This window comes from Schistocerca piceifrons, chromosome 8 (assembly GCF_021461385.2).
Source record: "Schistocerca piceifrons isolate TAMUIC-IGC-003096 chromosome 8, iqSchPice1.1, whole genome shotgun sequence".
NCBI lineage: Eukaryota > Metazoa > Arthropoda > Insecta > Orthoptera > Acrididae > Schistocerca > Schistocerca piceifrons.
Genome location: NC_060145.1, coordinates 468,187,085 through 468,213,643, shown reverse-complemented (window position 1 = coordinate 468,213,643; position 26,559 = coordinate 468,187,085). Strand labels below are relative to the sequence as shown.

Sequence of the window (26,559 nt, the reverse complement as noted above, 5' to 3'; positions counted from 1 at the left end):
TTTGCTTGAGTGATCCAGATTCTCCCACTTCATCAAGGAGGCTCTCCCTCAGTTTACCGTTAGCTATGTACAAAGTCTCCACGACCTCATTCTTATACTTCGGTGCCAGCACTTTATCCTCTGGTCATGCACGCAAGCCGCATCCTTCATTTCGGCACTCGTTTTTCTGCGCTAACTACACATTACTTGCAGCGAGTTGCCGTTGTCCCTTCTTGGTCTGTTTCTCCTGAAACTTCTCCATCTGTCACGGTAGGTGCAGCATCCCGTCGTCCTATGGCCCTGCGCGTGTTGCACATTCCACTTACCCCTGTTGCTAACTTCATTGTGGGGTCAATCCGGTTCAAACCTTCTCGCGGTCGCCGGCTATTGTGGCCGAGCGGTTCTAGGCTCTTCAGTCCAGAACCGCACTGCTGCTACGGCCGCAGGTTCGAATCCTACCTCGGGCATGGATGTGTGTGATGTTTTTAGGTTAGTTAGGTTTAAGTCGTTGTAAGTTCTAGGGGACTGATGACCTCAGGTGTCAAGTCCCATAGTGCTCAAAGCCATTTGAACCTTCTCGCGGTATTAGCCACATAGGAATCCTGACCACACCACAACTCTTGTAATAAGTCCAGTTACGATAATCTCTCTTGGTAGTTTTTGCGGTAACTTGGTAATGCAGATGTGAATTAACTCCTGTATGTCATATGGCATATCAAAGTATCTACACTATGTGATCAAAGGTATCCGCGCACCCCCAAAAACATACGTTTTTCATATTAGGTGCATTGTGCTGCCACCTAATGCCAGGTACTCCATATCAGTGACCTCAGTAGTCATTAGACATCATGAGAGAGCAGAATGGGGCGTTCCGGACTTTCGAACCTGGTCAGGTGATTCGATGTCACTTGCGTCATACGTCTGTACGCGAGATTTCGATACTTCTAATCTCTCTAGCTCCACTATGTCTGGTTTCTGATATGATAGTGTAGTGGAAACGTGAAGGGACACGTACAGCACAAAAGCGTGCAGGCCGACCTCGTCTGTTGATTGACAGAGACCGCAGACAGTTGAAGAGTATCGTAATGTGTAATAGGACACAGGAAAACTGCATCAGGATCTATGACAGTTAGACAGAAGGTAAGCAGACTGAGATTTCATGGTCGAGCGGCTGCTCACAAGCCACACATCACGCCGGTAAATGCCAAAGGACGCCTCGCTTGCTGTAAGGAGCGTAAACATTGGACGACTTAACAGTGGAAAAACGTTGTGTGGAGTGGCGAATCACGGTACACAAGGTGGTGAGCCGATGGCAGGGTGTGGGTATGGCGAATGCCCAGAGAACGTCATCTGCCAACGTGTGTAACGCCAACAGTAAAATTCTGAGGCGGTGGTGTTATGGTGTGGTTGTGTGTTTCATGGAGGGGGCTTGCACCCTGTGTTGTTTTGCGTGGTACTATCACAGCACAGGCCTACATTGATGTTTTAAGCAATTTCTTCCTTCCCACTATTGAAGAGCAATTCGGGAATGGCGACTGCATCTTTCAACACGATCGAGCACCTCTTCATAATGCACGGCCTGTGGCGGAGTCGTTATACGACTATAGCATCCCTGTAATGGACTGGCCTGCACAGGGTCCTGACCTGAATCCTATAGAACACCATTGCGATGTTTTAGAACGCCGACTTCGTGCCAGGCCTCACCGACAGATATCGATACCTCTCCTCAGTGAAGCATTCCGTGAAGAATGGGGTTCCATTCCCCAAGAAACCTTGCAGCACCTGATTCAACGTACGTCTGCGAGAGTGGAAGCTGTCATTAAGGCTAAGGATGGGCCATCACCATACTGAATTCCAACATTACTGATGAAGGGCACCACGAACTTGTAAGTTATTTCAGGCAGGTGTCCGGATATTTAGTGTATTTTGCTTGTCCATCTTTCTAAAATATTTTACAGGATCTCTTTCGCTGCTCTCGCGACAGTTAGGCTTCATGAGGATATCTAATTTACTGTTAGACCAGAACTCATTTAGGAAATCCCTACAGAGATATTCGTGCGTAGAACTATCCTTCAATAGTATTTGCTTCCTACCTTGTGCCTCATCTCATAATGATTACACACGAACTTCCTCTTAAGGACGTGTCCCCAGGAAGACGGTAGTGCATTGTCAAATTGTGACAAATGCATCACAGGATGATGCTGATTTTTGGCCCTGGATGATGTGAATAATTAAGCACTGACAAAGTGTCTCCTACAATACTTCTCAGAATCTGAATCCCAGTGACTATTTGCAAAATTAGTCGTGGGTGTAGTTCCACGTATCTCACAAAGTGGCCCCTCCAAATATTTTATCTCCTCTGCTTCTTTTCGTCTCCTCCTCTCCTACTCTTCGATTTCTTTAGCCCTCCCTAATCTCATGGCTCGCGTATCTTCCTAATCGCCAAACGCTACTGGTTGCGTACTATCTGAACTCGCTTCACAACGTAGTGTGATTCACTCCACCAGTGTGGCAAGTGAGTCTACTTCCTCAACAATTTTGCTAATTTCGTCTGTTTCGGCTATTAGAGCCACTTCTTGTTCCTTCACTTCTTGACAAACACCCTCTAAGACTACCTGTTGGTCTGTACAGACACTCTCGACTGCTTCTTTAATTTGTTCTTTCTTAGGTATACACTGAGGTGACAAAAGTCATGGGACAGTGATACACATTGTTGTGTACAAAGCTCCACGTAGTCAGCGCGTAAACAACTTTCCCACTAGAGCGCGCCCCGCTAGCACAACAGTGCAGGCGCAGCGTTCGTCCGTCTCCACACTATGAGATGGCGCTGCCATAGAGACGAACCAAATTCTACTTCCGCCGATCCGCGTATTAATATGTAATGCAGCCAATGAGATTACTGCTGAAGTAGAACCTTTTATCCTTGAGGATCACACTCGCGCAGTGATGTATGAACGCGCGAGGTATTATAACGAGTGTACAGACTTCCGATTAGTCAATCTGCATTTGTCTGCACCAGTCTGTATCAGTCTGCACTTGTCTGCACCAGTCTGTAGTAGTCTGCATTTGTCTGCACCAGTCTGTAGTCAAGTTTCAGTCTGCGCCTAGTAAGATTATCATATTCCTGTGCATAGCCATGAAGATAAATGTATAGACACCTTTGTCAAGTATCAGAGAAGTATGTGAGAATAAGATTAACGTACCAATACGAAAGGAACTTCAGATTGTCAATTGTAAATAGCATCCAGAACCAAGTTAAATAATTTTTATGCTTGTTATTATTTTAATAAGTGTGTCTGAAAATTAATCAAGTTCTGTTTAAAGTTGGTCACCGTCAATCTGCTACTCTAAGCGTGCAAGTGGCATTTCTATCGTCTGACCTAACGGCAGAAGATAAACACGCCATGATAAGACCACGAGACATATTGCTGACACTCGCCTACTTCGTTAGAGCGACAAGTCAAATAATCTGATGGTGTGTGTACTGAAGGTCTTACAGTACGCACACCACACACAGAACTGCAGTTGGCTGTAGTATCGTGTACACAAGTTATAAAGGGCCAGTGCATAGGTGGAGCTGTCATTTGCACTCACGTGATTCATGTTGAAACGTTTCCTCCATGATTACTGTCACACAACAGGAACTGAAACTTTGAACGCGGAATGGTAGATGGAGCTGGACGCATCGGACATTCCATTTCGGAAATCGCTAGGTAATTCAACAATCCGAGATTCTCAGTGTCAAAGAATGTGCCGAGAATACCGAATTTCAGGCACTGCCCCTCACTGTGGACAACGCAGTGGCGACGGCCTTCACTTAACGAACGAGAGCAGGGGCGTTTGAGTTGAATTGTCAGCGGTAACAAACAATCTGCCTTGCGTGAAATAACCGCAGATATCAATGTAGGACGGACGATGAACATATCCATTAGGATAGCGCGGTAGAATTTGGCGTTAATCGGCTATGGCAGCAGATGACCGACGCGAATGCCTTTGGTAACAGCACGACATGGCCTCCAGTGCCGCCCTTGAGCTCGTGACCCTATAGGTTGGACCCTAGGTGACTGGAAAACAGTGGCCTCGTCAGATGAGCCACTATTTCAGCGGGTAAGAGCTGATGGTAGGGCTCGAAAGATGCGCAGGCTCCACCCAAGTTGTCAACAAGGTACTGTGCGTGCTGGTGGTGGCTCCATAACGGTGCGGACTGTGTTTACATGTAGTGGACTGGGTCCTCCCGTCCAAATACGCCGATCATTCACTGGAAATGAAAATTTTTGGCTAGTTGGAAACTATTTCCGGTCAGTATTGGACTTCATGTTCCCAAACAAAGACGGAATTTTCATTGTGATTGGTCTCAAGAACTTTCTGGACAAATCGATCGAATGAGCGAATGATTTGATCAACCAGATTGTCCGACATGAATCGCATCAAACATTTATGAGGTGTAATCAAGACGACAGTTCGTGCGAAAAATCCTGCTCTGGCAACACTTTGGCAATTATGGCCCAGTAAATCTGCAAGGGACTTCCAACGACTTGTAGGGCTCATACCAGTCGAGCTACTGCACTACGCCGGGCAAAAGGGGGGTCCGATATCTGGAGGTATACCATGACTTTTGTCATCTATGGTACCACAACTCACCAGATCGCTTTCGGCGGCCACTGTTTGGTCCCAAATGCCATCCACAGTCTCAGTAATAACAACCTCTACCCATTTTACTTAGTCTCGAATCGATGCACCTGTCGCTGTATTCTCCGCAAGTAGTGCATCATCTCTGGTTCCCATATCATCTAATCTCACATTATGCACATCGACCCTCTTTTTAAGAGCATGTATCTGCCCACCTAATTTCTGATGTACCCTACTATCAATACATTCCAATCTATCTTCGTTTTCCTTAAGATTTCGTTCAAGCCTACTATCCACACTATTTTTCTTGCTCCAGAAGCGCGTCAGTGTTTGCCCATTCTGGAACACCAATTTGTTCTACGTCCTTAATGTCCGCTGGCGGCGCAGCAGAATCCATGTCCGTGACTGGCTCCTCGCAAAGGCGAGCACCAAACGACTCTGTGTGGTGTCACAGCCAGACACCACACTCGCTAGGTGGTAGCCTTTAAATCGGCCGCGGTCCGTTAGTATGTGTCGGACCCGCGTGTCGCCACTATCAGTGATTGCAGACCGAGCGCCGCCACTCGGCAGGTCTAGAGAGACTTCCTAGCACTCGCCCCAGTTGTACAATCGACTTTGCTAGCGATGGTTCACTGACAAAATACGCTCTCATTTTCCGAGACGATAGTTAGCATAGCCTTCAGCTACGTCATTTGATAGGACCTAGCAAGGCGCCATGTTCAGTTACTATTGATATTGTAAATAATGTACAGACAAGAGCTACGTTCAACATTCATGGATTAAAGTTAAGTATTCCACAAGCTACCTCCTTTTTTCTGAAGTCTAAATTCCTTGTCCTGTTCCAGACCTCACGCCAGCTTGCGTGAGCTTAAACGCGTGCCTTTCGGTTTCCTCTAACATTCGTGGGTTGGCTCTCCTGCCAATCCACAACACTCTGCTTGTGGTCCCGCATTCCTACGTTCATTGTCCTGCTCTTCCGGCTCGCCCTCTGCCAAAACCTGATCGCTTCGGCACTCCTCCCATAGCGCTTCAGGTTCGCACTCACCATCTGCTGGCACCACCGTTTCTCCTCAGTCTTCGACCAAATCCATCTTGAGCAGAATCTCAGCACGCGATCTTTTGACTACATGAGTCTCGTAATGCCTGTTCACTGACATTACTTATTCATTTCACGGAACACCATAAAATTAAATTAAGCAACTGTGTAAATGAAAGGAACAAATTACGTGACCTAATTAAACGCAAAATTGTTCTGGCTGCTTCTCAGTAAGCTCCCTAATTTCTCGATAAAATCATACATGTAGTCGCCAAATAAGACGAAGGTGTCAGAGTACTTACTTTACTTTCACTTATTCGTTATTTTACTGTGGCTCCCACTAAATATAAAACATCAAACCCCTACCCTTAGCGTATCTAAGGCGCACCTTAGGAAGAGGAGATGTTGGCAGCTGCGAGGCTGCCAGACGTATGTCTCTCTGTGCACATGAATATAAATATGCAACGCCCACCACTGTGTACCCTTCACTAGAAACAAAATTGCATCGCGGATGAATGATACCACATTGTTATCGTGATGAGGGACTAACTCGAGCAACGGATGGCGTTAAAACGATCTTAAAACAGCGAAGTTTACGCATAGCGAGCCATTCATTGAATGAGTGCCCACATCGCTCTTTTGCCACGCACACAGCGTGTTCTAGTTATGCTTCAGTGATATTGACAGTCATACTAGGTAAGTGCGGCAGGAATGGGTACTTGGAACTGGCTGCGAAACAACATGGAAACCCCTGTTACTTATCTGAACACCATAAACTTTATTTTTTCTAAAATTCTCATTTGGTGAAATTATAGGTAGTTGTCTCGTTATTCATGCTAAAACGAACCGGTTTCATACGAATACAAATTTTTGTCTTCGCTTACAAATTCCGTATTAATTTATCCTAATACAATTGGTATCTTACCAATACTGATTCTCTACATTTAATTATTTCACAAAACCCACTGTTGGAAGGAAACAGTTACTTTCTTTCTTTATAATAAAATTAATCTACAATATGCGCTGTTAATTTGGAAATCGTCTGGGGCTAGAAGATGTCCTCCTTACTCTTAAGCACACAGACAATTCTAGCTCTCTAAACCTTGATATAGCCCATGCGGACTGGAATAGCAGAGCAGGAATGAGTACGCTATTAGATCATGTCAACATTTTAACCCCAAATTATGCACATCTAGCAGACCGTTAATCAGTCTAAGACAATTTCTTAATTCGTGGTCAGTCCCTACAGATGCAAACACTGCCACATGCACAATCTTAATTTAAGTTTAGCAAAACATTCCCAATCCAAAACAAGATCTACAAACAACTTAGACAAGCCGCACGCTAGATATTTGTCCATAATCTGGACTGAAGTCGAGTCGAGAACTTTGTCTCACAGTCTGTGCAGCCAGCGACCACGGGGTCCACTGGAAACAATGGCTTTAGATGTACTCATCCTTCGTGTGTGCTTGTCCGTACAAAATAATTCACACACATGTAATATCAATAGCACAGTTCACAGGTCTGTAATCACGGATCAATCTAGCACACGAAGAAGTTTAATAGAAAAATGTTTGCAAAGCGTGCCCTTTGTTTAAAACGGCCACTGTATAATCCAGTCGACTGCCCAATTTAATTAATAAAAACGTCTCCCTCTAGTCTGGCAACAGATATACGGAAAAAGAAGAAAAAAAGAAAAAACCAGATATTCTGAAAAAGAAGTGCGTACTTCAAACTAAATATTTCACATGTAATACTCATGTTGAGGATATGTCCACGGACCACATACAAAAATGAACCGTCCATCACCAGCTTCAGCGTCCAAGTGCCGAACGTGGCGGCACCAGAGACTAAAACCCGCTTCCAGAAGCTGCTGGGAGACAGGGCTGACTAACAACAAGGGCATTGCGTTCCAAACCTGCAGATCGTCCGCCCCCCCCCCACCCCACCCACCACCCCCCCACCCCCCTGGCAGATTGCCAGACCCAGCCCTGGAAGAGGACAAAAATGAATCACATGAGTATTATCACTTATACAAAAACATAGCACAGGTGTCCATCTCTCCTCTAGCTCACTGGTACAACCATTCCGGAAAAAACATGATTACTGTAGGCACAAAAGTCGGTGTGCATTTCTGTCTCAAACGGATAAAAGTGAAACCATAAAGTTGGTATCCTTTCAGAGGCGCTACAAAAGCTCTACAAATCCCACACAGGTATGTGCATTTGTTCCTCCTACTTCCTCCTCGTCACCATTATTATTATACTGTAAGTTGCTTACCAAGCTGTTTCCTGCTCGTCCTACTATAAGTAATAGATCCTCTGTGAAATGCCCCTCCATCCTATGTCACCTCAGCTAAGGATAGCACTAGGTTTCACGATGCCTGTTCCCACGCGTGCTGACGTAGCTCTTCCAGTAACATTTGGCCTGTACTGCTCCTATGACTACTGCTGAGTCGTATGCTTCTTTTCCTTCTACTTGACTTCTGTACTGATCTAGGCTTAAAGTTGTTTCTACGAGTCTGCTGCAATTTACTTCGCTCAAAAAGAGGTTGAAGCTTACCTTGTTTTAGATAACAAGTCAAAGAGATTGCTAAACTCCATGTGAGATGTGACTTCTCCCTTTACTTTTTACTCATTGCCTTTTTCCATTTCTGACTGTCTCTTTCCCCCTTATCTAATTCAAAATGCGTCAGTTTAATCCTGCCTGAGGGCCACTAATCTTCTTTGCTCCACGGTTATCGTGTCAATATTGCATAATCTAAAACTACGTGAGAGCATTTCATTAGCAATCCACAATCCTGATATATTTCTTCCGTACCATCTAACCTATGGATCCTCATTTATTACATACGATGCTACTTTTCAGTACACAAAAGAACTAATACATACTGTACTAAAACTGCAATAAAGCAAGAACTTTTGAAACTTATCTAAACAAGACATGAAACTATTGAGAAGTAAAATTTAGTTTCAGATTGCACAAGACATGAAACGAATGAGAACTAAAGTAGCACGATATTTTTAACAACAATGTTTAATGGGCTGTTCGGGAATTATGAAAAGCTCAGTAACCAGAACGAGACGTAACATTCTGCATTGCTGATGCTATTGCTAGAGTGCTTAGAGTCTGTGACTGACCACCACGACTGCCAAGTGACGCTATTCCTTTAATTTCGTCGAAACACTGATTCTTGTCTTCATTTTAACTTTTGCAAACATAGGTAACATCTACTGAAATACATTCTTTAAAAAATATAATTTCATGGTGCATTTCACCAGCGTCTGTAGTTTTCGCCAAGTGAGTGGAATCGCCTGTTTCACTTATCTGAGCAGAATTTTAAACGTTTTTATAATGAAGTGGTCAACAGCAAATAAATGATTCATAAAACAGTCGCCTTTTGAAAATATATCTACGTCCAGTTTCGAATTCAGACCGTCACCACAATGTTCTGAACACACAAACAAGAGAGAAAAGCATTGAAGTCTACATAATGAAATTATCCCTAGAGATCAGTTAATGTAACGGAGTAATGGTTTTCAGCACTTACTATACTTTCAGTTTTGCGGATGCAGAAGAACTTCATATTCTACAGTAGTAAACAAAAGCATAAGGCCTAAATATATATCTTTAACAAAGTGAGACCACATAGATACCAGGAATCTTCATCATAAAAATCTTACACTGATCACCCAGAACTTTATGACCACCGACCTACTATCGGCATAAACCTATTCAGGCGATAGCAGCATCACTGGGGAGTAATGACTGGTAGTCAGACACATGCACAATGCATGGAGTATCAGTGAGCATGCAGTCTGTGTATAGAATGGGGCAGGCACACGTTCTGTGGTTGTTTGACCAAGGACAGACTATGATGGCCCAGAGGCATGAGCATTTGGGGAACTGCATTACTTGTCAGGTGATTAAAGAGTGCTGGGGTGAATGTCTCAAGACACGGTGCAGCCAAGATGAAACCACATCCAGACATCATAGCGTTGGGCGCCCATGCGTTATTACACATGTCAGACATCATAGGCTGTGCAGATTGGTGAAAGAGGAGAGGTGAAACTAAAATTGGACTTGAATGCTGGGCAGAGCACAAGTGTATCTGAATACATGGTGCACTAAACACATCTAGCGATGAGCCACCACAGCCAACAACCCATGCATGTGCCAACGTTAACACTAAGACATCAATAACTACTAATGAAATGGACACATGACCATTGACGCTCGATGGTGGCACCATGGCAGAATGTTACATGGTTTGATGAATCCCCATACCTTCTTCGTGAAGCTGATGGGAGGACGCGAATTCGTCTTCTTCAAGGAGAACATCTCCTTGACACCTGCATTGCAGGAATGAAACCAGCTAGCGGCAGCTACATTATCCTCTGGGGAACATTCATGTGAGCATCCATGGGTCAGAGCATTCAGGTGAGCATCCATGAGTCCTGGGAAGCTTATGCAAGGCACGATGACCTCTAATGAGTATCCTACACTTGTTGCACAGCATGTACAACGCCTCATGAGGATCATGTTTCCGATCATCATTGGCATTTTTCAGCAAGATACTGCGCCATGTCACAAGGTCAGGAGTGTGATGGAGTGGTTCGAAAAGAACAGTAGTCAGTTCCAGTTGATGTGCTGGCCTGCCAATTTAACACATCTGGTATACAACTGAATGTGGTATCAGAGCTCATCGCACCTGTCCCCAGAATTTATGGGAATTAGGTGACTTGTACATGCAGATGAGGTGCCAACTTCCTTGAGCAACCTACCAAATCCTCATCACTTCCATGCCACTACATGTCACTGCTGTTATCTGTGACATATCGTCTGTTAGGTAGGTAGTTACAAATTCTGGCTGATCAGTGAATAAGGACATTTAGAGTATCCTATACAATAACGACTATAATAAATGGCTTTCACACAGTACATGATATATTATCACTAGCACACATGTTGTTACATAGTTAAACACGATTTGTTCTCTTCAGCTTGTCATTCTGTTATGAAATGTTCTGTTTAATGTTGCAGACTGATAGGCTATTAGTTTGGCGATCATGATTTCTCAAAGCAGTACTTCAAATTTAACCTGGAAGTATAATCTTCTATTACCAACATATTCCAGAGTATATGGATAACAGTGGAATGATCTGTTCATGGACAGTTACATAGAATTGTTAAGATGTGAAGCGCTACACTTAATATTAATTGAATATTATAATGAAGCAAAAAGAATTGTAGAAGAGACAGCTATCTGCTAATTAACACCTTCAGGAACCACCATTTATTGAACCAACATAGCAGAGGAGATCTCCATTCCCAATAAACCAACAGTTCATCAGAGAGTTCACAGTCCTTAACACAAATTCTCACGTGTGTCTCTATAGAACTATTAGATTACACTACAATGATGTGTAGCCAATCTAGTGTGAAGTGCTGTGATGTGGACTTGGTCTGTTACAGAAAAGGTGCTGGAGATTCCACAGGGCTACCACTATGTGCCCGGCTATGCACTCATCAAGCTATCCCGTGTCTTCATGCCATGGGCGGCAGCCAAGAAGGCCTGTGAGGATGAGGGAGCCCAGCTGGCTGTCCCAACAGACCACCGTGCCTTTGAGGGGCTGAAGCAGATTTTCCAGAAAGTGAAAGGGGTATGGTACGCCAACATTGGAATCACAGATCAAGCCAAAGAGGGCGAATTTGTGGACATATATGGTAATAACGCCTAAAGTTTTAGTTTGTATATTTGGCTTTTCTACTGTTCCAGTATGATAATAAGGCATGGAGGTCCATATCACCTGGTTTAATCGTTTGCCCTGATGTACATTAATCTTTTCTTGAATGGCTGTAATGTTTTAGTCTGAATGAGTACAGGATACGTTTTCTAGTAGTGCAGATCTCTTCAGATTTTTTCAAAATAAAATGTTAGATGATATGAATTGTATTGCATGGAATGCACGAAGATACAACTCAGGGATGTTGAAAGATCTCATCAGATTGCTGCATACCTCAGACCTTGTACTCTTGAGTATTTGTATATGCTACATCTTTCTGCATTAACAGGAAATTCATCAACTCTTTGTAGGGTCTGTTCTTCACCATACCATTGACATCCAAATTCATGATTATTTGTGTGGGGTGAGACGATGCAGTGGTTAAAACAGTGGATTCCTAATTGCGAGGAGTGCTGTGAAAACTTTTGTATGATGACCCAAATTTAAATTTACCTCAGTGTTTGAATGAGTGTGACAATCATCTACTTCTGGTGAAGTGTTGAGACACTGAATGTCTCTACGCTTATCCATGTGCTGTGGCTGCCATCCACCAGGGCATGGACAGGAGGGTTCTCCAGTTTACAGATTACTTGAAACAGCAGTCTATAGGCATAGAGGTTCACTCTCTGCCAAGATTGTGAAAACTCTTGGACAATGCAACATCAAAACCATTTTCTGTTGGCGGAGGATCTACTGAGTCTTTGCATAACAGCACAACACCACTGTGAATGTGACTTATAATGCGCTGGGAAAATACACCACTGTATTGCCGAATGTTACCAGGGGAAGTTACATCTGTATGTCTGGGACACATGGAGTAATCAGCAGTGGCAGGTTACTGAGTGAGTTAAGACTATACTTTTGATTTTGAGACCAAAGGGTTGGTATGTCCAACTAGTGCCTAATGGCAAAGCATGATAAAGGAATCTGCTGAAATAAGGATCGATGAAATGGTGAGGATTCCGCCAGTGACAGACAGGAGGTGTCTGAAGACTGCCATCGGGAATAGCCTCTGCAGCCAGGTTGAACCTAAAGCAGACAGATTCACAAGAGAATTACACTCCATGCCATGCTGTGCTCTACTATGATTCTCTCACTGGCGCTGTGCTCACGTTATCTGAACCCCTCTTTGGGTTAGGATTCTCAGAATTATTAACAACACCGCTGCAGAAGTTATTATGATATAAATTAGATTTATCTGTTACTAAAAAATGTAATAAATTTTTATTATTAATTTTTAGTTTAATCATATAAATTAATTATTTTTAATTCTTTAAAAATATAATAATTTCTTTCTTTATAAATGAGAGAAGAATTATACAATCTCACAGTAGCTCAACTTCATCACTATTGTAAAATAAGTAATTTAGGGGGATTTTAGGTATTCAGAACAGCTATTTTAAATAAATTTATAATTAATTAAATCATCATCTTTAATAAAGGAAATGAAAGAAAAAATTAGAAACGATAATCTTAAAATAATGTATAAAATAGAGAAAAGTTCTTAAAAATGTTGAAGCTAAACCATTAAAAGGAGTAATTCCTTTCTCTACTAACATATTTTTGGAAAAATTAAAAAGATTGAACAACATTTCACTAACATTTAGTTGAAAAGCATTTCAAAGAATTGCAAACAATCAGTTTTGAAAATAATATATACTCACTTGATCCAAACTTCTTTTCAAATGCAAAGACAGAAATTACGAAAATTTTGAAATATTATCTAAGAATACATTTTGTTACAAAATGATGACAAAAGATTAAGTTTCGGAATTCCAGTATGAAACGCAAAATTATAGGATTACAACTGAAAATGATATATATCAAAAATGTAAGAAGGCTAAACAAAGAGATTTTAACATCTAAATTTCAATCTTGGGGTTCTGATAAGACTTTAAATAGTGTTATTGGATTGCAGTTACCAATTAATAGATATGGTCCATAAAGAGGTTGATTTTGTATTGACTAACAGCAGAAATAAAAGAAAGAAAAGCTTATATTAATGTTAAACATAATAATCTAAAATGTTTTCTTTGCCTATAGCTTCATAAATAACGCCAATAGATAGACAGAAATGTAAAAACCTAGATAGAAAAAGTAATGATAAAATATTATTGTAGAGCTTCAGGAAAAAATGCCTAACATATCACTTCATTTTGAAACTGATTATTTTACATGAACTGAGAGTAAAATTGATTTACATATATAAATATTTTTTCAATAGAAGAAAAATACAAGTACATCCACTAAAAATAACCAAATATAAAAGGAAAACATTAATTTATTATATTTTACCACACTACTGATGGTAAAAGGTCTATGTGAACTTTCTTCCTAATCAAAATAATAATAATGATGGACATCAAAATTTATTTGTCATACATGTCTCTTACATTGTAATAATAAAGAAAGATTAGATGATCAATCAAATTGTTTATTTAATGAACTGCCAAAAAAGGCTAATACATACAATTTAAAAATTATAAGTGTACTCGAAAGGTCCTTTGGATATTAATGCAAATTTTGGGAGTTTGTAATTGTAATTAATTAAAAATTTGTAGAATTAACAGCTGATAATGATTATAATGGTTTGAACAGGAAAAATTAAAAAAATATATTTAAACTCAATAACTAACAAACCGAATCAAGATTAAATAATTAAATTATGCAATATGAAAACATGGAGAATGTGATATTTACTTTTATATTAAATTTATAAATGGAATCTAGAAACATCTAGTTGTGTATTGAGGACCCACCTCTAATACAAAGTTATTTAATATTTATAAAAAAGAAGAAGAAGAGATGAAATCTGTAACTTCTGAAGAAGAATCAGAACATAATAAATATAAAATTTGTTCTTTATGTAGGTATCTTTACATAAAAAAGATTGTCACAATGACAATTTAATAGGATATAAATCCATTGTTATTTATTATTAAAGATCCTTATTTTGTACAAACTTATATATATGATTTACCTGGCTATGATTCTCATTTCTTGTGAAAGAACTTGGGTACTATGAAAAAGAAGTAGATTTAATACCAAATAATGAAAATAGATACATAAGTTTCAGTAAACAAAAACAAAAAAATGTATTTTGTTTGATACATTTCAATTTATGAATTCAAGACTTGATAAATTACATTATATTTAAGACTGTACCAAGTGAAAAATATCAAAATAATTTTTCCAGAAGATCTAATAGATTTATTAACTAAAAAGGGAGTTTATTCTTTTGAATATGTAGATAGTTGGGAGAAATTTGAAGAAAAGCCACTTCTAGCAAAAGACGAAATTTATAATAAATTTGATGAATCTGATAATAGTGAAGAAGATTATAACCATGTTAAACTAATTTGCAAAAAAATTAGTGTAAGAAATTTAAGAGAACAACAATAATTATACTTAAAAACTGATGTTTTATCATAACCTTAAGTTTTTGAAAATTGTAGAAAAACTTATATAAAAGATTATAATTCACAACTTTTCGGTATTTTACTGCTCCAGATTAATCTTTATACAAGTATGAATGATTTTATGGCCGAAAATGAATAAGAGGAGGTATATCATTGGTTTAAAAGATATGTTAAAGCAAATAATAAATACATGAAACCTTTGGTAAAACTACAATATCAAATGTCTTAATATAATTACATCCAAATAATTTTGTGATAAATGCTATAAGACATTATTTCTCATATGAAGTGCTTCAGTGGGATTACCCAAACAATTTTCATTCTACAAAAATAAGCGAAATTTCAGAAACTTCTAAAATCGGTTATATTTCTGAAGTAGATCTATAATAGCCAAAAAATTTACACAATGACATAAAGATTTACGTCTTCATCCTAAAAATGAAATTTTGTCTGGGTCTAAAGAAACAATTATGACCTCCCTTAGATAATGAGTATAATTATGTTGTTTACTATAGCAATATTGAACAATATTTATCTCAAGGATAGAAATAACAAAAATTCATGAATTTTTAATATTTATATGGTCTGATTGGTTAAAAAAGTAGAGATATAATTTGGTTAAAAAGTATACAGATGTAAATGTGGGAAAAATGACTAAGCCAAAAATGATTTTGAAAAAGACATCTAGTAATTGATGAATAATTCAGTATTTCGAAAAAGATGAAAATTATAACAAACATAGTGGATAGAAAATTAGTCTTACATGGAGACAAATGTTAAAAATTTATACCTGAGCCAAGTTTTAAGGGAAGACAATATTTCACAAAAATTTACTCAAAACCCACATGAATAAAACTAAAATTTGAAGTACTAAAACTGTTTAGAGTGTGTATACTTGCTTTTTCAAATGAATTAATGTACACATTTGATCATAATATTTTGAACCCAAATATGGAGAAAATATTGAAATTCATTGTCCAGGTACTGATACTTACATTTATAATATAAAAAATTAAGATTTTTATGAAAATATAAAGTCAACAATTGATTATATTGATGCTAGTAATGGTCCAGAAAATAATATTTATAATATACCTCAAGTTAATGAAAAAAGACTAGGAAAAATGAAAGATGACTGTAATGGAAAAATGATATAAGAATGTTTTGTTTTAAGAGTAAAATGTATATTTATAAAGTTGGCGATAACCAAGAGGAATAATCAAAAGAAATTATGAAAACTGTTGTTAAACAACATATACAGCAATTTAGATCTGATACAATTTAGATCTGATACAATTTAGATTTGATACAAAGCTTTAAACATTTTTATTTTGTTAAGATAAATAAAACTGCTATTAACACTCGCAATAATAAAAGACATCTTTTAGAAAATGAAATAAATAACTGCTGTATGGACATTATGAAAGAAATAGTTAGATTTAATATACTTTAAATTTTTATAAAATTCACATTTAACATATTTATCTTTATTGTTAAAGATAAATCTGTTTATGTTCTTTCATCCCAAAATATATCCCCCATAATCATAATCATTTTTAAACTCATAACACGAATGAAAACCAAATAAAGTTTTTCATGAAAATTCCCAAGTGAGGTGTGTATGATAATCAACATTTTCAATGAAGTATCAAGTATCACTTTTGATAATGCTGCACAGACTGAACTACAGAAATATAACTGATGACATTTCATCACAGCTTTACTTGTGCCTGTATCTCATCTTCTAGCTTCGAAATTTGACAGAAATTCCCCTATGAAACATGCAATACCAGCATCCCTGGAAGAATGGATATCATGGAGAGAAGGCCTGGGATATGTTTCCACAATCAAATTTTTATTCAGCAGTGGGTTGTATGCTTATATCAAACTGACTAGCAGATCAAAACTGTGAGCTGGACTGAGATTCAGACTCAGGACCTTTGCCTTTCTGGGCAAGTGCAAGGCTTCCGTGAAGTTTGGAAGCTAGGAGACAAAGTACTGATAGAAGTACGTTGGTGCAGGCAGGTTGTGAGTTATGCTTGTGTACCTCAGTACATAGAACAATTGGCAATGAAAGGCAAAAGTCCCAAGCTCGAGTCTCCATCTGGCTCAGAGTTATAATCTGTCAACACTTCTGATGTTTCTTTTAAAACATAATTTATATTGCAATTTTCTAACTCATCCAAAACTTTAAAGGGATCCATTTACACAGAAATAATAGTTTTAGCTGACACTGAGAGAATTAAAAACTGTTATTTTTGTTATTTTCTATAATACATTTTTGCTTTTATTTCAGTATATATATTTAGATGTTGGATTCTTACAAAAAAATTGAAATCCTAAATTTTTGATAATTCATTCAGTTTTTGTAAATTTATGCATCCAGAACATTTGTTTTCATCATTCTCAATCGATAATAATATTTGTAATGTTCTTTGGTTAACATCAGTTTTAAATTATTTTAGTAATAATATTTCAAAATATATTTTCCAAACATACACACATACATAGATACACATATTCATGCACATGCACACACACACACACACACACACACACAGACACACACACACACACACACACACACACACACACACACACACACACACACACACACACATACACACACACATGCACAATGAATTTTATTTCTCTATATATTTCTACAATATTCATTTAAACAAGATCTACGTATTTTTCAATAACCAGCTTTTGTATATTTTTGTGAAGTAAAATTAGCAATTTATTTCTTAACTGCACAATTTTTAGGAAACTTATATTTTATGGCTTCTGCTTATGTAGAAAAAATAATTAGAAAGAAGAAAAACAGAAAATAAGAAATTAATATTATTAAAAATGACTGTAAAATAAAAAAATCTAATGACAATTTTTGTATTAAATGGATTAATTCGTAGACCTTGTCATCAACCATTAACTCAACTACAATGATGAACAAGTCTTAATTATCTTTGACAAAAACACTAATTCTAGAAAATAAAGATACTGGCTATGTGATTACATGGCTTTTTGATAAAGAAGATAAAAATAAATTTGAATTTTTAAACCCTGAAGTGCTATTAAATTCAATGACAAATCATGAAAATATATCAGTGACATGGCTTTTGTTCATTAATTTTTAAATCAGAAAAGGAAGTAACCAAACCATTCAGAAAGTGGGTTATACATGAAGATTAATCTTCAATTTGTAAACATGGATAATATGAAATTAAAGAACAATTAATGGATTGATGTAAATGTCATATAAAGAGTCAGAAAAAAAATTAAATTCAAGTAAGTTATTTAAAAGAACTGAATAATTTTAAGGGCAAATATAAACAAAAATTAGGGGTAAGATTTTATTCAGCTATAGAAATTTTAAATGAAAGAACTGAGAAAGTAAATAGAACACTACCACATACTGTACAAGAAACTGAAGACCATAACTTAAAGCCAAATTTTGTGATTTTAAGATTATATGATTGTAACCTTAGAAACATTTACTCTATTATTAGAACACAAAGAGAAAGACAAAAAAAGTAATGCAATTAGAAATAGATGCCCTAATTGTGAACAAATGTTAAGATTTGGTTAAAACCCAAATCAATAAATTTGTATCAAAGAATTAAACAAAATTGAAGAATTGAATATCACCACATTTATTGTAGTATAACTGATATACTATTACAGTTTACTTATGACACAGTAAATCGAATCCTTTCAAATATCTTAATTCTTTTCTGGATTAACTGTGCCAGTAACAACACTAAAATCTATCAAATAATTTTTTCATCAGTAATACTTACTTCTAAATCCTGAATTCTTACCTCATAAATGAGAAGAAATGTAGGATATTTTGGTTCATAAATTATAGGTTTAAAAGAAGCAATAGTATTAGTTACTTGATAATATTTGTCTTTTTCTGCAAACATCCTATCAGTTAAATCAGATCTTATATTTATTACTTCAAAAGTTATATCTATACATTTTTGTCAAACTATTAGCAGCCATTTTCTTCTTAGGTCCAATAATTTGTTTACTGAAGTGTGAAACCTCTACAGTACTATGCTTTCTATTAATATATAATTTATCATTGTTTCCAATAATAACTTCATTTAAATGTTTTTCTTCCTTAATATATATCTATTAAGTTTTATACAATTTATGAATTTATCTAAACTTTTTAAACTATTCACCCCAGTAGGAATTATTATTGCTTTCCATTACAGCTTAATTTATTATTTTTGATGTAATATTTGGAGTTTATAATCTGTATAAAACCAACTACATGAACATTTTTATAGACGGGTCTTACAGGAACAGATGTTTTTTTTGTGAATTGATCAATTTCTTTTTAATTGAAATAAGTGTCTCAGTTAGTGTTCATACAAATTATTTAATTAACTGCAAACTGATTTGGAACCAAATGTAAGAATGCCAGAAAAAAATAAGTATCTGAAGCTGTTGCATAATTTAATTCAATGTTCTATAATATGAACAAGCAGATGTGCAAAAACAACATTAACTATTGATAGTTATATTTGAGCTCCAGGATGGTTAAAGTACAATAAAAATAATTATTCATTTAGTTACTCTAAAATATTAGATCAATCAAAATACGCAAAACTTATAAAAAGGAAAATAAATTTAAAATAAAAATGAGGAAAAGTGCTACTTTTATTGAAAATAAAGATGAAATTAAACAATTAAAAGAATAAGAAGATAATTGTGTTGTTAAATTTGAAGATTTTACTCTCAAAAATGAATATGCAGTTAGACAATATTAGATGCAGACATGAAAGTACACATTGTTTCAATTTAGCTGAAACATTTCCAAAAATCCCAAAACAATTAGTCAGAGAGACTTTAGAAGTGTAAAATATTTCTAGACTACATGATACAAGGTTAAATCATTTCTTCAATGAGTTTGTTAGTGGCGATTTAAAGTTTGTGATTTTAAATGCATCGCACAATTAAAAGAAGCTATTGGTATAAATCTACATCATTTTATTACAAATTATGCTATGAATGTAATAAATACATATGATGAGGAAATATTGTAGCAACACAAAAACTATTATGATATTATTTGCTACATTTAATGATAAAATTCCTAATGATAAACTATCTTATACAATTTCTTATGGAAAAAGTAATTTAACTTATGATGCTCAGCACAGAATACTATCTGAGAAACCTTAAAATATATGTATATTGTTTAATTATTACATGTGAAATAATACATGATCTTTCAATTTTTTTAATTCTCCCCTATTTCTTTTGCCTTTATAGATAAAGTAATATTTAGATTCTCCAGTTATCGGAGAGAAACTTTTGAAAATGTGCCATCAAAGATAAAACTAACAACTCGTTCTATTAATGAGTGAGAAACTTTTAGAAATAATATATAAACCAAATATCATCTTTTAGTATATATTTTAGTAAATTATAGAATTCATAATTCTTCACTGTATCTGGTTCCTCAAAATAATAATAAACTGCTGTATTTCTTGTTTTCATAGATAAGAGAGAGTTTTTCATCTCAGACATTCTGTAATTAAAGGTGGTTTCAGTCTCGTATTGTTCGTGGATAGAAGGATTGTCGGTATGCCTCTGTGTTGGCTCTAATCTCTCTGATTTTTATCCTCATGGTCTCTTCGCGAGATATATGTAGGAGGGAGCAATATACTGCTTGACTCCTCAGTGAAGGTATGTTCTCAAAACTTCAACAAATGCCCGTACCAAGCTACTGAGCATCTCTCCTGCAGAATCTTCCACGAAAGCCCGTACCGATCTACTGAGCGTGTCTCTTGCAGAGTCTTCCACTGGTGTTTATCTATCATCTCCGTAATGCTTTCGCGATGACTAAATGATCCTGTAACGAAGCGTGCTGCTCTCCGTTGGATCTTCTCTATCTCTTCTATCAAACCTATCTTGTATGGATCCCACACTGGTGAGCAATATTCAACTAGTGAGCGAACAAGCGTACTGTTGTTCAGTATATATGCTTAAATTTTTTAAAGGGTTTTGAAACGGTTGTGTTATATTGAAGAAAGAGTGGTTGTAGTAGTTGTAGTAGATGAAGAAGCAGACTAGCCCAGTCCCTAAGATGCGGCCAGGGCCAGATCAGCAATCTTCATCAACTGAATTGTGTTCTGTTCTTGTAGATAAAAATCTTTATAATCATACATAACATTACGACCCCAGGACCTTCCAGCCAGTCAGGTCCTCTCCCATTCTGTAGTTCAGTAGTACCATTTACCAGAAGACTTTGACAGGCAAATTACTGAGCACCTGATGCCATACTTTACTTGTGCTTGCTTCTTGAAGTTGCTCATGAACCCTTGATGCACCCTTGGGTACATTAACCTCACTCCAACTGTTAACATCCTCAAGGGCTTCTTTTTAAACAGTTGCACTGAAACAAGTAGGTTCCATAAACATACTAAAATTTGGGACATGAAAAAAATTCTGTCATTAGTAAAGATGTACAATGGTGTTCAGAATGTGGATTTCTGATGTTCATGTGTTTGGAGAAACACAGAAGGAAATTTTATAATTTGAATGTCCAGGAAGTTCGCCAGTCCCCTGCTAGAGTAAGTAGCCTGAAGCAAGTATCTTCACTGGAGTGTGCATGCACTCCATCAATGATGCGCCAAGAAGGCTGACTGACATGCTACCGATTTGAGCAAGAAGAGGATACAGTGGTTAGCTATGGATCAACATATTGCAGGAGTGGCATAGAGATCTGTTGATGATATGTGGAGTGGTATGATCGTTAAATTATGTTGGAGAAAATGATTTAACTGTGGAGTCAATAATTCCTCAACACATTTCAGAAAGGAGCAGTCGAACTAAATCTGCAGTGCCTAAAGACATCAACTACAGAGACAAACATTGAACCTTTGAATTCAATTATTGTCAGCACACAGCTTATCACTATGACGACGTCGCTAGGAAATGAATTCATGACATGCTGAAGCTCATCATTTCGTTTGGTGTACAATCAAGTGTCACAAAGTGCCATACAGTCTGTAATGAGGCAGTTACCTATATATCTCAGAGAACTGGAATGAAGCTATAACTTATCTTGCAAGAAAAATAAATGTACTATAGTAGTCAAGTCTGTGTTGTTACGGGAGGACGAGAGTTTCTTGCCTCCTTAATATAAATATCCTGTCAAGCAGAAGTTTAAAGAGAACATAGCTGCCGGTAGTGTCATGCGCCCAAAATTTGGGACATGAAAAAAATTCTGTCATTAGTTTTTCTTATAGAGCAGTAAACACCTACCTGCAATGAGATACACTCGTCGGAATGAAAGCACCTACTCGACAAGTGAGACTGCTGCTGATGGGATTGATTATTTCTCATGATAAAGCCAGAAATTCCATCTCAGATATAACAGCAGCTCGTCTGGGAAGCATATGTTTGGATACACAGATCATGTCTGGCTAAAGTTACATACTGGGATCTACTCAAATTTTCTTAGCACGAGGAGATATTTATCAGTACAGCATTTCAGCCCCAAAGAGAATAGAGACTGCATTGCTTCCTCTTATTACCTTTGTCATGACAGGTAGTGTATCTACAGTCGCTTTTCAGCATCTGTGAGGTGATAAAACTTTGTATTCTTGTCACTATTTTTATTTCCTCAGTAAACGGTCTGAAGAAAAGTGTGAAGTAGGATTTTTACTGAACTACTTTAATGTAGTGGGTGGTTGTTATTGAACTTTCCCTATTTAATACGTTATAACACAGAAACTAATAACCATACGAGGATGAAACTTGGTAGCATTAATGTCAAGGGCATAGGGAAGAGAAATAATGCAGAATCAATTCGACTGAAACACTTTTAATTGGCTACTGCACATACCGGTACCATTACTACAATAAAAGGGGCTCAATATGGCGCCCATCAGAAGAGTCTGAAAGCGCAGAAAGCAGAAAGAAGCATGTCCGTAGGTATGCTGGGTACTTCTATTGATTTTCTGGGCTTCAGATCTGCACATGTGTGAATGTTCCTCTGGTCAACCCTGTCCTTCAGGTGGCCATGTAACCAGAAGTCACAGGGAGTTAGATGAGGTAATCGTGCCAGCCAAGGGTTTGGAAATGATCGGTTCATAATTTCATCATTTCCAAAATGTGTTTCGGAGAAGCAGGTGAACTTCACGAGCAATCTGCGTTGGAGTCCCATCTTGCACCAAAACTGTTTAATTCAATGCGTCTCTCTCCCACAGGGCGGGTATGACATGCTGGCAAAGCATATCGCCAGAGCACTGGCCAGTCACACAGCACGTCTTCGGTCACTGAGCGCCAACCTGTTCAAAAAAGAACGGTGGAATGATGAACGCAGCCGTGAAGCCACACCATACGGTGACACGTGCACCATACGGAAGAACTTCGTGCACACTGACTGGAGGTGAAGATGCCCACACCCGGCAATTCTGTGTGTTCACCTCAACCGTCAGAGAAAAATGAGCTTCGTCTGTCTGTAGGATGGTCCAGGACCAGCTCTCGTCAACTTCAAGCCTTGCGAGAAAGGAGATAGTCAAGACGTGCGACTTGTGGTGCAAGCTGCTGTACGATGTGGATCTTGTATGGATACCATTTGCGAACGGTTCGAAGCACCTTCCGCATACTGGACGACGGTATGTTCAACTGTCGCTACACAGCACGCACACTGCCTGACGGTTGGTAATTGCGCGCAGCGTTGTCTGCCATAGCAACAGCGCTTTCATCGACCACCTGTGGTGCACCGGTCATCGGCTTCTTCCTGGAGGCACGCCCAGTTCTGCCATCGATTCGAACTTATTAATCATGCTCCGCACAGCAGGTGGAGAAAGAGGACCCTTCTGTAATCAAACTGCCTATTGGTTTCTGTCTCGGGTTCTTCGGCCGACGTTCATCTAATGATTTTTCTGACGTTTCGCCAGCACGAGTGGCTGGCATTGTCAAAGCTTCACCCTCCATTGCCGGTGGTGAACTGGAGCCAAGCTCGCGGCCGCAGACTATATGTATCTGGCGCGCCAACGTGCGAGGGCTTCTCTGCGGTCATTTCCGGTGCGGTTCTCCTCTTGCTACCAGCGACGGTCGTTCGCTGCAGTACGGGAAGCCAGGATCCGTTTACCTTTAGGCTTTCCTCTTTCTTGTTGAAACTGTTCGCGTGTTTTTGTATTTCTACAGCTTCTCTAAACAAGCGCGTGTGATAGTGCTTCTCTACAGCCAGAACTTCCGTGTCGGCGAATTTTATTACGTGGTCGGTCTCATTCAGTGCGTGCTCTGCCACGGCCGATTTCTCCACCTGCCCCAACCTGCAATGTCGCTTATGCTCTTTGATCCTGGTGTTAATGGATCGTCCAGTCATTCCGACATAAACTTTTCCGCATGTGCATGGTATATGGTATATTCCCGACATTGCAAGTGGGTATCTTTTCTCCTTCGCCGATCTAAGACACTCTTTGATCTTCCTTGTCGGTTTGAAAATCGTCTTTACGCCATGTTTGCGCAATATACGGCCGATTCTGTCCGTCACTCTGGGAATGTATGGCAGAAAGGCCGTACCCGACATTTCTTTTTCTGGTTCCTTACTTCGCCGAGTGTTTGGCTCTGTTACACTTCTAATGTAATTTGTGGAGTACCCATTGCTCCTCAGAACAGTTTCCAGGTGTTGCATTTCTCGTTTGAGGTGTTGCGGCTCACTTATTCGTCCTGCTCGCGTTACGAGCGTACTAATCACGCCAATAGGCAGTTTGTCAACAAGTGGCCACGAAAGCCTTAAAAATTTTGCCTTCTGTAATCCTTGCAGCAGGTGATATTCTCAAACTGCAGCTGCAAGTTTACTCTTGTTTTGATAATGAAGCTTCACCTTTAATGCCCTGCTCCTTTAGTCCAACCTCATGTTGAGGTTTCAACAAGTGCACTGCAGACTGGTCAGGTCTGTGAGACTGTGAATCACGATGACTGATCACGGCACCTGGTGGCCATAGTTGGAACCGGACGGCGGAGCTATATCGCATGGAAATCATGCACCCCATACTCTGGACATTTACGCTGCCAAGTTTGGTGCTCGTACGGTGGCTAATTTCCGTGTTATAATGTGTTAAATAGGGAAAGTTTAATTATAAACGCCTGGTATGTCCGCTTCCCTAATGTCATTTTGCTGCTGAACTTGTGCGACGGTTCATTTTTATGGTTTAAGTGTAATGTCTGCTAATTTTATGGTTACCTAACCTGGTTTCTTATTGAAACTCCTACACTACAACAGGTCGTCCAGTGTCCAAACTGCCGTGGTTGCCTAACGATCCCAACAACGCTTACGGGAACGAGAACTGCGTCGACTTCAACAAGGACGGGTACACAAACGACGTGCCCTGTGAGAATCCAGCGCCATTCTTCTGCGAGCGCCGGCTCTCGGTGGTCGCGCCGGACGGCTACGAGTGGCTGGACGGCGCCGGCCGCTTCTACAGGGTGCACGTGGAGAGGGTGGCCCGCGCCCACGCGGCCAGGACGTGCCGCTTCGAGAACGCGACGCTCGCCGTCATCGACACGTGGCGCCGCGCCGAGGCCGTGCTCGGCCTCCTACAGCCCAAAAAGGAGGTCTACCTCATAGGCTTCACGGATGAAGCTGTCGAAGGCGACTTCATTACTGAAACAGGTTAGTATGTTGTATACTCCTTTTGCATTTCCATCGGCTCCTCGAAACATCACACCCAAAATAGGTATTATTATTATATAGCATTAACAGCAACTAACAATTGTGGGATTACAAAATGTAACAAAAATATATTAATTTAATAATTTGTAATTTAAAAAGTAAGTCTATAAATTAATATCTAATTTGTCGATCCATTCTAGGACTGCCTCTGTCACTTCAAAAAAATCTTCCAATTTCCCATGGTAGGGTCTTCTGCTACAGCTTGTTACAATGTGATGGATCGTCTGGTGTTCATTTCCACAGTCACACTGAGAAGATGACACCTTTCCTTATCGGTAGAGGTTTACGATCACTTGGTTTCCAGGCACGACGCGTTAGTTCCATACCGGCTGGTCTTGTGTCAGGTCTTTGGAGGGTCTGATGTTCCTCATGGGCAATAGCGTTCCACATTTTTGTCCACTTTTTGTAGATACTGAAAGTAGCTGCCTGTAGCGATTCTGGCAATAGGACAGATGGCTGACTAAGCTTTAATCGGTTCATTCGGAGTGCAGGAACATTAGAGTGCATTGGGAGCTCGGGGTATTCCTTGAAGAGGACGTTCTGTCTTCGGAGGTCTGCGTATAGGACCTCCTCACAGCTTCAAGAGTTCTCTGTTGGGTGACCAACGCCAGATCGTCTGCATAGATGAACTTCCTTGACTGTGTTTCAGGGAGATCAGATGTATACAAGTTGAACAGAATTGGTGCCGGCCAGGGTGACCGAGCGGTTATAGGCGCTGCAGTCTGGAACCGCGCGACCGCTACGGTCGCAGGTTCGAATCCTGCCTCGGGCATGGATGTGTGCGATGTCCTTAGGTAGTTAGGTTTAAGTAGCTCTAAATTCTAGGGGACTGATGACCTCAGAAGTTAAGTCCCATAGTGATCAGAGCCATTTGAACCATTTTTGAACAGGATTGGTGCCATGCTTATCTACTACAGATCTCCTGGCTTAAACATGAACGCGAAACTACTTCACAACGGTTCTTCTCAGAACCAACCAACCAAACACGTCAGCCAAAGT

At 38.8% G+C, this 26,559-nt stretch overlaps 1 protein-coding gene across 1 annotated transcript in view; it reads left to right on the top strand.

Annotated features, from left to right (window-relative positions):
- The window catches only part of LOC124711566, a 144,672-nt gene that overhangs the window by 69,138 nt on the left and 48,975 nt on the right, over positions 1-26,559 (top strand). Inside the window, exons 4-5 of the mRNA XM_047241708.1 lie at positions 11,120-11,371; positions 25,111-25,500. Of these exons, the coding sequence (XP_047097664.1) occupies positions 11,120-11,371; positions 25,111-25,500 (642 nt within the window). The remainder of the gene's footprint in view (positions 1-11,119; positions 11,372-25,110; positions 25,501-26,559) is intronic.